A 12862-nucleotide genomic window follows, 5' to 3' on the forward strand; every position below is an offset into this window, starting at 1 on the left:
ACTGAGATTCTTAGAAAGTAAGATTGAATTTAAAAAGAATGTACATAATGTACAATATTTTCTTAATAGAGAGAGATTTACTCACAAAGCCCAAATTTTATAATCTGACAAAGTTTTGTTCATTGATGCTGAATCATTGAAGAACCGCAGATACGTATTAATCATTTCTTGCAGCCTTAATTTTAACTGTGGCTAATGTTAGTAGTAGACTAATAACATTGAAATGAATGAATAGTTACACCCTTACTTTTACATTTAGAGAAATACATTGATACTCATATATTCATTGTGTATTGTTCATTAAATCATCTGAAGAAAGGAAAGAACTTCACACAGTTGACAGCTGATACACCCATTAAAAAGATTCCTTTACCTGAAAAAATGTAATCTTCAATGCCAAACTAGAATGTTGCACACTGAGCACCTGCCATACAGGTTGGATTAGTGTGTGCACTTTATGATAATACCAGAGCTGGTAACGACCCAAAGGGTTCTCAGGTCATAGCTCAGGCTGCGGATTGTCATGCACATGGCGATGTTGGTCCAACTGGTTCCACTAGGGCGACTACTGGAGATGCCAGCTCTGTTGAGAAAGAAGCAGGACAAATCTTTAAAACCATCATCGAAATTAAGTTTCCATCAGGAGAAAGTTTGCACAGAGCTTATGAAGGTTTGCCAAGGACATATTCTTGCTTGCATGCAATAAATGTAGGTCCATTTTCTAATGTGAGCAAATTAATATTTATTTAATTACCACCAAGTGATGTTTCAAGTGTCAAGCCTACCAATAGCAATTACACCATTGCAATTTTAACACCATGTTGATTCGTACTTTTCATATGGTGCATATGCAGGACAGATATATTGCATTTAAAGACATTTTTGGGGTGTTAAAGTATAACTGGCATGATAAGTATCGAGACTATATTTTATTAGAGTACTGTTGTTATTGTAGTTGCTGTACAGTATGTGTTGAGTGAGTGCTGGTTTACCTTTGGTAGACCTGGCCTGCTGTGGTCAATCCAATAACGGCTCCGTCAGTCCCCACATCAACCATTTTCAAGCTTAGTCCTGTTACTTGGGTCCAGGAAGTACCGCCACAGGTTGATGTCATTGTCTGTCAGAAGAAGCATACATGGAGCAATGAGTGAGTATGGTTCATGTATCCACCAAGGTTGAAAAGACATTGAAATTTACACTGCAGTAACCAACCCGTGTGTGGTAGACTCGGTAGCTTGTGTCGACTCCCCAGCACCCGTTTTGTGGGCTGCAGCTGATGTGCCTGAAAGTCCTTGACAGGTAAGTCCAGGACAGGGAGCCTGACCTGTAGGTCAAGGCTGTGCTAGCTCTCAGACAGTAGGCGAGTGACCCGGAAACTCCAACAAGCTGGTCATCACCTCCAGCATCCAGCTGTGTCATCGACGTCCCTGATCACACACAGAGGTAGTTGCACCTGTTTACTGTGTGTGCTGTACATGTGTAAAATGTGACTTGCAAGTAGAGTGGGATCTTTCTACCAATTAAAATTGCTGTACTACACTACAGAAAAAAAAATGGAAATCCATACAGACTGCATTGTTTCATGTGAAAGTAATATAGTTACCAGAGGACTGCACAAAGTTGCCAGATACATATTTGTAGACCCTGTTGTTGGTGCCAGCTCCCCAAAGTCCTGCAGGTCCCACCGTGACGTGTTTCATTCTCGTAGTGCCCAATCTGGTCCAAGATGACCCAATCAGGAAATAGGGATAGTAGTTACTATCTCTTGCAACCACTTTCCCCTGCCCAGCTTCAATCTGGTAAGCATTGTTCAGATTTGGAGCACCCCCGCAGGTCCAGGCTGTGAAGACCAAAAAATGATTGGTTTGAATAGAAAATACTGGAAAAAAACATCGGACAATTAATTTTGTGATAGGCAAATGTAATCTGATAGCTACTTACCATGAGTGACGGCCAGGCAGCACAGCACCAGCAAGACTGCTGCAACAGCTTTCATGTTGTCTCCGTGTTTGAAGGTCGATTCGTAGTGTACCTTTGGATGCACCTCTGTGTCAGGAGCTACTGTCCAACATCAGGTCTGTATGACTTTTATACTTTTGATCCATGGGTTTGCAGAAGCTGGTTCTGCAGGTAAGGTCAAATTTTTTAGCTGATCTTTCATTGAAAATATGCGTCTCGTTTGACAGCTTGTTTTGGCACTGACAAATAAAAAGAGACACGCCTGTGTTTGTGTGTATATGTAACGGGAAAAGGTGTTTCCTGTTCTTCTCTGTCTGGTGTACGTGACAGTTTTATCACTCACTATACTCCTCCTACAGTGGTGGAAAAAGTATTCAGATCCCTTACTTATGCAAAAGTACTAAAACCGCACTGTGAAATTATTCCAACACAAGTAAAAGTCCTGTATTCAAAACTTAAGTATCAGCATCAAAATGTCCTTAAAGTATCAAACTATGCATGATGCAGAATGGCCCCACTCAGATTGTTTTATATATTCCAAATATATTATTGGTTTATAATCATTGATTAATTTATGTAAGCATTGTTTTAAATTTCTTAAGGTAGGTTTAATTAAGAAAAAATCGCATCACTAAGAATTGATCATGTTTTTCATGTTAAATCTTGACCTGAAAAGTAACTAAAACTGTTGGTTAGATGTAGTGGAGTAAAAGGTACAATAGCTGTAAGTTGCAGTCACTACACTACTATATCACTATACTTCGGCCTGCTGCTCTTCTGTGTGGAGTTTGCAGTTCTCCCAGTTCCCTCCGGGTCCCACAACCCAATAACTAAGCTAAGCTAAGGTTTAATTGGTGACTCTAAATTGTCCATAGGTGTGAATGAGCGTGAGTCTGTCTCTGTGTCAGCCCTGTGATAGTCTAGAGACCTGTTTAGGGTGTACCCATTGCCCAATGTCAGTTGAGATCTGCTCCAGACCCTGGACCAGCTGGACTGAACAACGCAGCACTGTCAAGGGTACCTCGGAGTGCAACATGTGTGTTTAAGAAAGAGTGATTAACAGAGAGAAGGAGAGAAGGTGGACTACTGCATGCAATGTTTCTGTGAGGTTGGTCTACAGAATGTTGCTTTGTCACTTTTTGATCTGCCAAACCGATGCAGGTCGAAAGTCACATGTGGGAGGCCTCGTGTGTGGGAGTAGCAAAAAAAACAACCTCATTTACTGGAACCTTTCATCAGATATGCGTCTGGTTTGACAGCTTCTAATGGCACTGACCAAGAAAAGAAGAAGGAACCGAAAGTACAGGTGAGGTGAGATATTTCACGAGATGACAAACACACATACACACAACACATACATTAAGAACGCACATAAGGAGATGCTATTACAGTTTCAGTTCTAACATATAGTCATGCCCTCAAATCTTATCTTCAAATATTTCTTCCTCCTTCTTAAAAGGAGGTAATATGGGTAGACATGTATCCATAACTACATACATTTACTGAACAACTAAAGTGGAAAAAAAAGAAAGAAAGAAAAAAAAGAAGAGGTGACTAAATTTCTGATATTGTCTGTTTAACTGGTAGCCATCTTTGTTCAAACCTGTCTGATTTAAGCTGTAACCTTGCTGTGATTTTCTCCATGATAATTACATTTTTTACTCTTTCTCTCCATTCGGCTGTGGCTTTAACCCAGCATCTTCAACTTGTTTTAGAGATATAATTAGGGTCATTTGAAACACTGATTTTGTCGAGACTTAGTAATGTCGCCAGTGTTACCTTGAATCAACATAACGTTTACGGATACTTACATGAGGCAAACATGTTAACCTGAATTTTAATTTAATTTTACTTCAGCTAGAAGTTTATTTGGATGACCCTTGATTAAACTTTATTATGAGCTGAGTGATATGTAATTAGGTTAGTATTCTTACTGTAGATTTGGATTGATACTGGCTTATAATTAATATTTTTTTGCCTTTTAATAACTTCTACTCAGGTATGATTATCACAAACGTATTACATTTGAAAATCTGCGGGCTGTTTCTCAGTGCAGATGTGTCAGTGCGTATCGGTTAATATGTAAAATGATAATCCCCCACAGCGCTATTAAACAGTATGCATTCACCGTTATGATGTGACACTGACAGACTGTCTGGGATTATGATCTGGAATATCAATTATGAAAGAAAAGCCATTTATATTTATATCTCTTTCTTTCAGTGCATTTTTCAATAAATTTAACTTCCAGTCTTGGTAACTTGACTTTAAACAGCTGACATTATGATCACATTATGGACAAAAGACAACAAATAAATTAATTTGAAGAATGTTTTATATTTTTGAGGTGTGGATCCCTTCTTCCATTTCATCCTTCACATGTCACACATTAGTATTTTCAACATTATTTAGGCACTCTTCATAGCTTTTTTGTTATCTTTTTCTTTACCTGAAACATTTAATACTCTCATTTATTTTCCTCCCATAGTCAGTATGAATAATTGGTGACAGCTCTGTGTCCAGCGAGCTGCTGGACATCAGTGTCTGCTGGTGGACTGTGGTGGAAAGACCTTCTCCTCTTCTTTGAGGAAGAGCTGCCAAGATGTCTTCTTCATCCACTGTGACGGCAGCAGCAGCAGCAGCATGGGGGAGGTCAGAGGTCAAGCTGCTCACCATCATGGAGAACTTGCCTTTACATTTTTGTAGTCTTAAATATTGTCCACCTTTTTGTGTTTCATGCATTTCAATAAATTAAAATTATATTTGAGTTAACATTGTCTTCATTACTGAGTGAAAATGTTATATTTATAATATATGATAATAATATTACAACATAGATGAAACATTTAGCATTTATGCTCAACTTTTTTTCCAGGTGATATATGTCTAATTTCAAAAGTGTGAGAATACAATCAGGAAGCTGATGAATGGGTGCTTTTTAATGATATGATTTAATTAAAATAAACACTGCAGCAGCAACAGAGTTAAGTCAAATTAGACATTCATGAAAACATCAATATGTAACGTCTGATACTGATAAGTTGTTGATGTTTTTATGACTCCAGTTCTGTCTTCTCATGTTGAGTATCATCTACGTCAACTGTCACTCAAAGCAGGGACCCGTTTCATAATGCAGAATTTTCTAAACTTGAAAAAAAATGAGTGAGATATAAAATAATTCACCCCCCTCAGAGTTGTCATGGAAGGGGAAATCAGCTTTTTAGAGGACATGACATGAGAGTCAATCTAACTTGCTCCCTTCTGCAGCCAGCCTCAAGCGGCGAATTGCAGTTTTTGGTACTTCCGCATCGGCTTCACAGCTCCGGACCGGAGCTTGCCGCTTGGTACCCACACGTCTCAACTTTTATTTTATCCCAATACCATGCAGTTTATATATATATATATATATATATATATATATATATACCACAGTGCTATCTCAGTTGGTCCAACTGAAACATGATGGCCTTAAAAAGCCAAAATGTCTAACTGTAGACCTCTAAACTGTAGTCCTAAAACCAATGGATGATGTCATGTATGTCCCTTGTTTTAATACAGTCTTTTATGGATCCATTCTAGTTCAAAGTATAATCCTACAAGTATGTAGAAGTATAAAGCTGCCAATAAAGGACTTACAAGGCCCATGTGAACAATGAAAATAGTGATAACATTTCCTTGTTCTCTTTAAATGTCACTTCAATTGTTTATGGGCACTGCCCTTCACAGATATTTTGGTGAACCACGGCCAAATGGCAGGCATCCAGGAACGAATAAACAATGTTAAACACAACAAGGCCGCTGAAGTGCAATTCAAAAAGTAATACAACTTGACACTTTGCTGCATTTCTCTTATTAACTTTTACGTTTTTGACTTTCCTCCGCTGCCGTCTTGCGGATGTAGCAGTAATGATCAGTGATGCAGAGTTCAAATGCCAAACATCACACTTGGGGGGAGATGGGTCGAACAAATGGTGGACTTTCACCCAGGAGAATGGGGTTTGTGTCCTGTATGAAAACAAAAGTAAAAAACTTTTTAAGTAATTAACCTAACGCAACTTCTGTGGCTCACGAATGTGAATCACGTGAATCACCTTTTTTACAGAACTTCTGTGGCTCTCTTCTTCCTCGTAACTCCTTCACTATGTACATTTATTTATTGTCTTTTATAACGCCTTGCCAGGAAGTTCTTTGGCCTAAACCTAGGTCAGTGGTTTTGTAGCCTAAATTTACAGAAACTGCAGCCTTTTTTACAACCGGTCTACTCTCTCATTTAGGTTGCAGATCTTGTTGTCCTGTTATGTATTATGATGCACCTTTCTGCTGAAGAGTGAAACCACAAAATGTCATTTCCACAGTATAATTGTATCATCATACAGTTTGTGATAGTAGCAATCAAGGGTGCAAATAGAGACATAAATCAATCCATCATTCAACATCCAAATGTCAACTAAACTTAATTCCCTCTTTTTCACTGGCAGTGTGTGAGTGCTTTGTGAGTAACTTCTTTCCTGTGTTTCTTATTTTTTCCATATCAGATTTGTTTGTCCATTACCTCAGCACCTTCAGTGCCTTTATAAGATGCTTTATGGTTTATAGATGGTGGAACAGCTCAGCTTCGACACAAAAAGTCATCTTTTTATATTGTTGATTTTTTAATGTTAAATGTGTAAATATGACCCAGCCTAATGGCAGTTGCCATTCAAAAGGCTAACTCAAAAAGTTTCAGGCCAGGCCTGTTAACTTTTTGGGTTAGTTTTGAAGTGAGATTAGGTACGGGTCATGGTCAGTTTTACTGAAGAAGTTGAAACCATCGCAATCCTGCAAAGTAAGCTGGTATTCTGTTTCAGTCTGTATGCCAACTTGCTGAATTGTGTTATGCGGTTTATTATATTTTTCCATAATTACTGTTTAATGAAATGGATTCCTGAAGTGGCACACAGAACTAACATTTCTTATGTGCACATCAAACATGAGTTATTCTACACAGTGCGCATAAAAAGGGTGTGTTGGCAATGGACACATTGAAAGCAGCAATTAATGTCAATAAGAAACTGTGAATCTCATAAAACTAATTTCTCTGTCCATAATTATTTTACATACTTGACCTGGACCGTCACACTTGGTTCACAGGTTAGAGCAAGTGGTGTCCTCTTGTGCACACAGAGCAGCCACTATGTATGTATCTGGTCACCATGCAGGAAACAGCTGGTCTGGCTTTGTCCAAACATGACAATTTGCACCTGCCCATACCTCTAAATTCACTTTTAGATATGTTCTATATTGTTTGTTTTCACTGGGTGTCTTGGAACCTCAATGTGAATACAATACTCTATAAATGTATGCTCCAGGCCAAGCAGAACCAAATAAAAAACAAATAAAAGTGTCTAATAAAAATGTTTTAACAATTCGTTTTTGCTATCAATGAAACACATTTTAAAAAAATATGACAAGTAACAAGTGAGCTTTGGAGGTTCTGACTGGTGGATTTGGATAACAGGCACAGGCTAGCTGAATGCAGACTTTATGCTAAGCTAAGCTAAGCTAACCAACTGCCAGCTGTAGCCTTATTTTAAGAAATCATTTTAATTTACATATGTTTAAGGGCCATAATAGGTTGATTTAAGCAAGTTAAAGTTATAGACTGTATGAAATACAAACATACCCTTCTTAACATCTTCAGTAGGTTTCCAAAGAGCTTACATGACTCTCAAAGTGGGAGGTAATACTGACGCCACCTGCTGATCAGAATGGCTGTGCCAATAACTAAATATAATTTAACTTTAAGCCTTAACGTAAATGAAATGGATGTGTTTTGCTAAGATAGAAAAAGCCCCCTTAAAGTTGTCATGATGATGGAAATGGGCTGTTTGTCATTGGTTTAAGTTTAAAAAGATTTGTGTAGCAGAACTTAACTCTCATTAATTATCTAAAAATGTCCATATTTTTATCAGACAAAACTACATGATGAATCAGAAATTGTATATATAGCACCTTCACAAAAGGTGCTATATATAAAGGTATTATAAATTCAAATTCCAATTTTGCTATGTTTTTTTGGGTATAGATTGGGGGGGAGGGGTTGTTCAGTCAACGCCTTTTCCCGTAACATCAACACACACACACACACACACACACACACACAAACACAGACAAAGAGGTGTGTGTTCTGCGCAATTAGTTCAAGAAGAAGAGAGATGTGTTGGCTTGTAGCAAAGAAAACAACCTCATTTACTGGAACCTTTCATTCAGATATGCGTCTGGTTTGACAGCTTTATAATGGCACTGACCAAGAAAAGAAGGAGGATGGCATTGAAAGTACAGGTGAGGTGAGAGAATGGGTTTGCTTTTGTGCTGGTGAGAATGTTAACTTAGCATGCCATCACAAATCAATTCATGTCAGACTGTCAACAAAGCCCATGTAATCCTCACAGTGTTGATAACCTAACTAATCTAATATTTAGCATAAGATCTTTATAATGGTATCTAACAGGTGGAAGAAGCAGTACGCACCTTTCCTGGAGTAAAATAATAAACAAAATGTTCTTATTATATCAAAAGGTTCTGGGGGTTTTTTCAAAAAGAGAAATCTGATGCGTTTTTTTGTTTTCAGCTTAAGATTCCCTTATTAGTCCCACAATGGTGAAATTCAACCTCTGCATTTTACCCATCCTTTTTACACTCCAATGAACACACTATGGAGCTGTGTGGGGGATTAGGTGCCTTGCTCCAGGGCACTTCAGTCCTGGGCCTGTCAGTCCTGGGATTCAAGCCGACGAAGCCCGATTCCTTACCTCTGGACCACGGACTGCTCTTTTTTCTTTCTTTTCTTTTTCTAGTTTTGTATTAATATGTGAATATATGATTTATTTTTGCACAAATATTTTATTTTATCTTTATTTCTGACTTGAACTTGTTTGTTTTTTTTGGAATATATTTCATAATTTGATGTATTTGACAGATACTCAGAGGTTAAAATGTTTTTTTAATTGTTCTGTCAACATGATTTATGGAAGGGCAGAGGCAACAATGTGACAAACCATCACATGATGCATTGTCTTCTTGAACTAATTATGATCTGCACAATTTCACCGTGTGTATCTGTGGTTTGATGAGAGACACGCCTGTCTTTGTCTGTGTGTGTGTGTGTGTGTGTGTGTGTGTGTGTGTGTGTGTGTGCGTGTGTGTGTGTGTGTGTGTGTGTGTGTGTGTTGATGTTACGGGAAAAGGCGTTTACTGAACAACCCCTCCCCCCCAATCTATACACACACAAAAACAGCAAAATTGGAATTTAAATGTATTTTTATATATATATATAGCACCTTTAACAACAGCGTTCACACGTAACAATGTAACTTGGGGCCAGCCCCTGACGTGCTTTAAAAAGTGATCAGTAAAATCTTAAAATCAATTCTAAAACGAACAGGGAACCAATGAAAAGAAGCTCAAATCGGAGTAATGTGCTGTCGTCTGTTAAAACCAGTAAGAAGAACAGCCTTTGTTGCCTTAACGGAAGTTTCTAATCATATTCTGATATGTTTATTTTATGGTATTTTCCATGCAAACCAGAATATTTAAATTAATAAAAACCCTTCTTTTTATTTTTTCCCTAGTGTCCCCTATTTAAAGATGTTGGTGGTGGGGTTTATCGTTTTGTTAAAAAAATAAATAAAGAGAGAGGTAAATTAAAGGTACAGTATGAGGATGTGTAATATATCTCTTTTTTTTGCTTATATTAAACCACCCAGATGTTTTTAAGGCACAACAATTACTTGCCAATGAATACAAGATACAAAAATAAAACATTTCCCCAATTTAAAGTGAATTAAACACATCTGTCTACCTCTAATAAGCAGCATGACAAAAGTCAGATGAAATTGCTTCAATTATCATTTATTAAACAGAAAAGAGAATAAAGGTATGGTATAGCTGGTCACAATAAGTTTGAATTAAAAAGTAATTTACCCAATGTCATTTAAGAGATAATATATTTATTCATAAAACACCATTATTTAAGGTAAGATAAAACACATTTGTGCATTGATGCTGAATCGTTCCTGTGCATCTAAGAATCAGATATATGAAGCCAAAACACCACTTAAAGATTTCTGTTCCTGACAAGATTCAATCTTTCATGTCAAACAGATAAATGTGCACACTGGGCGCCTGCCATACAGGTAGCCTTAACCTCTGCACTTCAAGATGAAACCGGCATTGGTAACGACCCAGAGTTGGCCCAGGTCGTAGCTCAGGTCACGGATTCCCATGCACATTGTGATGGAGGACCAACCGTAGCCAGCTGGGCGACTAGTGGAGGTGCCAACTCTATTGAGAAAGTAGCAGGAGAAATCTTTAAAACCACCTTCATCACTTTCCATCAGGGAAATTGTTTTCCTTTGAATGAAGCTTAAAAAAAATGTCCACAAAAAAGAAATCATCCTCTCAATTGTTATTGCTAGACTGTGAGTGCTGGTTTACCTTTGGTAGACCTGGCCTGCTGTGGTCAATCCAATAACGGTTCCGTCAGTCCCCACATCAACCAGTTTCATTCTAGGTCCTGTTACTAGGGTCCAGGAAGCAGCGACACAGTTTGATGACATTGTCTGTCAGAAGAAGCATACATGGGTCATTATAATCAATGAGTCAATGTGGTTAATGTGTCTAAATCATATCACAAACCACCACAGAGGCTAAAGAGAAGTAAGCTTTTAATGGAACTGCAGTAACCAACCCGTGTGTGGTAGACTCGGTAGCTTGTGTCGACTCCCCAGCACCCGTTTTGTGGGCTGCAGCTGATGTGCCTGAAAGTCCTTGACAGGTAAGACCAGGACAGGGAGGTCAATCCCCTGTGGGTCAAGGCTGTGCTAGCTCTCAGACAGTAGGCACGTGATCTGGTAGTAACTCCAACAAGCTGGTCATCACCTCCAGCATCCAGCTGACTCATAGAGAGACCTGGTCACACACCAGCACCAAAATTAGCCAGCAAGCATTAACAACACCTTTTTGACAAAGCAAACCGAGTTCTTTTGCTGGGCTGCTGCTGGTTCGCAGTTGGTTCAACTTGCGAACCGTCTCAGAACATGTTTACTTTTCCACAGGCTCGAGGGCCACGTAATTCGGTCACAGTCTGTATACATCTCTGCTCTCTCAGCAAGTATAATAACAATGGCAGACTACATTGTCTTTCTACAAATGTTGCTCCTGGCTTTGCAAGTCTACACTGCCATCCAAACACGACTGGTACAACACATTTGTTCTACTTGTCTTGATTACTATGGACTGTGAGTATGTTACTATTAAAACTGAACATGAGTTGCTAGCCCATATCAATCCCATTTCGGTTAAAGAAAATAAAAATGAATGATACATGTTTTAGTTGATCTTATTGGTTACGATAATCCCGCCCCGCCATCCCCTGACGTAAGTGGTTCATGGTTCAAGACCAGCAAAGAGTTGGTGCTGCTCTGGAACCAGTTTTCCTGACTGAGAGCCGGTTCTTTAGCAGTCGAAAAGCGAAGAACTGGTTCAAGATAAGGCTCAGGCCCTGAACTAACCCTGGAACAACCTTGGTCGAAAGGGCTCCTCATAGGAGTGCTGTGATGCACAAGCACTATGATAGTCTACTGTAAACTTTGAATATGAATACCGATAGTTACCATAGGACCGTTGAAAGTTGCCTGCTACGTATTTGTAGACCCTGCTGCTGGTGTCACATCCCCAAAGTCCTGCAGGCCCCACTGTGATTTGTCTGAATCTCACATAGCTCAGTCTGATCCAAGATGATCCAATCAGGAAATAGGGATAGTTGCTGCGATCTCTTGCAACCACTTTCCCCTGCCCAGCTTCAATCTGTTGAGCATTGTACAGCATCGGCGCCTCCCCGCAGGTCCAGGCTGTGAAGACAAAATCATTATGTAATGGAAATCACAAAGAATTCTGGGGCAGAGCGCCATCTTTCGAGGATAGCAGGATCTGTCTATCATTAACCATCAGAAATGTATAAGGTATGTGCAAAAAAGCTTTTGACAGGGACAAAGCAGCAATATGACAAAGCTGAAGTTAGTTAGTGACTTCAATCCTTATAATAAGACATATAATGGTCAAAGGATCATGACAATTTCCACCTATTATAGTCACTGATGTTGGCCCTTTAAGATAGCTAATCTTATGCTAGATGGGGTCCCAATCCCCAGGTTGAGAGTCATTGATCCAGCAAAATGAAACCCATAATGTTAGGCTGTTTAATTCCAGCTCTGCGTTAGTTCTTTTGACACTGACAGTAAACAGTCTGTGGACGGGACTCTTACCTCGGACAGCCGGTACATATGGCCCGCGCATACCACGTCCATTACCTATTGATACAAGTGGAAAAATGTTCATTCAATAAATAATAATCTAACTTCAAATTAAACTGCTTTAACAATTACTTTTGTAATAAAAATCAAATTGGACAGTGACTTACCATGACTGACAGCCAGGTGACACAGCACCAACAAGAAGACTGCGCAAGTTTTCATGTTGTGTCCGTATCTGAGAGTTTGTAGTCAGCAGTGAACTTCTGGATTTACCACTTTGTCTGTTAGGAGCTGCTGTCCAACATCTCATTTCGTTTTTGTGGCTTTTATACTCTTGTCCATGGGTGCCAACCATTAATTACAGCATTAATTACTACAGGTTCTGCAGGTTATTCAGAGAAGCTAGGACATTTCCATAGCTATAAAGTTATGTCTCTTTCTAAATATACACTTGGTTTGATGGCTTTTTACAGGGAGAGCCTCCCATGTTTAATTGCAGAGGAAAACAAAGAAGTGACCTTTGAGATGTAGAGCACGGATAAGATGGTAGGATGTGATTGGTTTTTGTGTTGGTTAGAACATGAATTTGTGAAGTCATCATGTAGTTTTAT

At 38.8% G+C, this 12862-nt stretch overlaps 2 protein-coding genes across 2 annotated transcripts; both read right to left on the bottom strand.

Moving 5' to 3' along the window:
* Positions 1-378: 378 nt before the first annotated feature.
* On the bottom strand, positions 379-2033 carry LOC131961042 (fish-egg lectin-like). The gene is made up of 5 exons (XM_059326320.1): positions 1942-2033; positions 1604-1840; positions 1213-1427; positions 993-1117; positions 379-583 (listed from the first exon to the last, which is right to left on the bottom strand). The coding sequence occupies exons 1-5, from the start codon at positions 1994-1996 to the stop codon at positions 442-444; spliced, it is 774 nt and encodes a 257-aa protein (XP_059182303.1). The 5' UTR covers positions 1997-2033; the 3' UTR covers positions 379-441.
* Positions 2034-9870: 7837 nt separating this feature from the next.
* Positions 9871-12473, bottom strand: LOC131961029 (fish-egg lectin-like). Its single transcript, XM_059326302.1, has 5 exons — positions 12419-12473; positions 11613-11849; positions 10688-10908; positions 10435-10559; positions 9871-10281 (listed from the first exon to the last, which is right to left on the bottom strand). The coding sequence occupies exons 1-5, from the start codon at positions 12471-12473 to the stop codon at positions 10140-10142; spliced, it is 780 nt and encodes a 259-aa protein (XP_059182285.1). The 3' UTR covers positions 9871-10139.
* Between the last annotated feature and the right edge of the window lie 389 nt (positions 12474-12862).

Source organism: Centropristis striata, chromosome 22 (genome assembly GCF_030273125.1).
Source record: "Centropristis striata isolate RG_2023a ecotype Rhode Island chromosome 22, C.striata_1.0, whole genome shotgun sequence".
Classification (NCBI taxonomy): domain Eukaryota; kingdom Metazoa; phylum Chordata; class Actinopteri; order Perciformes; family Serranidae; genus Centropristis; species Centropristis striata.

Excerpts from the sequence above, each read along its gene's own strand:
- LOC131961042 (XM_059326320.1), bottom strand. The coding sequence starts at position 1,996 with ATGAAAGCTGTTGCAGCAGTCTTGCTGGTGCTGTGCTGCCTGGCCGTC. Across the intron at positions 1,841-1,941 it reads CTGCCTGGCCGTCACTCATG|CCTGGACCTGCGGGGGTGCT; the intron begins GTAAGTAGCTAT and ends TGGTCTTCACAG. Across the intron at positions 1,428-1,603 it reads CAACTTTGTGCAGTCCTCTG|GGACGTCGATGACACAGCTG; the intron begins GTAACTATATTA and ends GTGTGTGATCAG.
- LOC131961029 (XM_059326302.1), bottom strand. The coding sequence starts at position 12,473 with ATGAAAACTTGCGCAGTCTTCTTGTTGGTGCTGTGTCACCTGGCTGTC. Across the intron at positions 11,850-12,418 it reads TCACCTGGCTGTCAGTCATG|CCTGGACCTGCGGGGAGGCG; the intron begins GTAAGTCACTGT and ends TTGTCTTCACAG. Across the intron at positions 10,282-10,434 it reads GCAGGCCAGGTCTACCAAAG|AGTTGGCACCTCCACTAGTC; the intron begins GTAAACCAGCAC and ends CTTTCTCAATAG.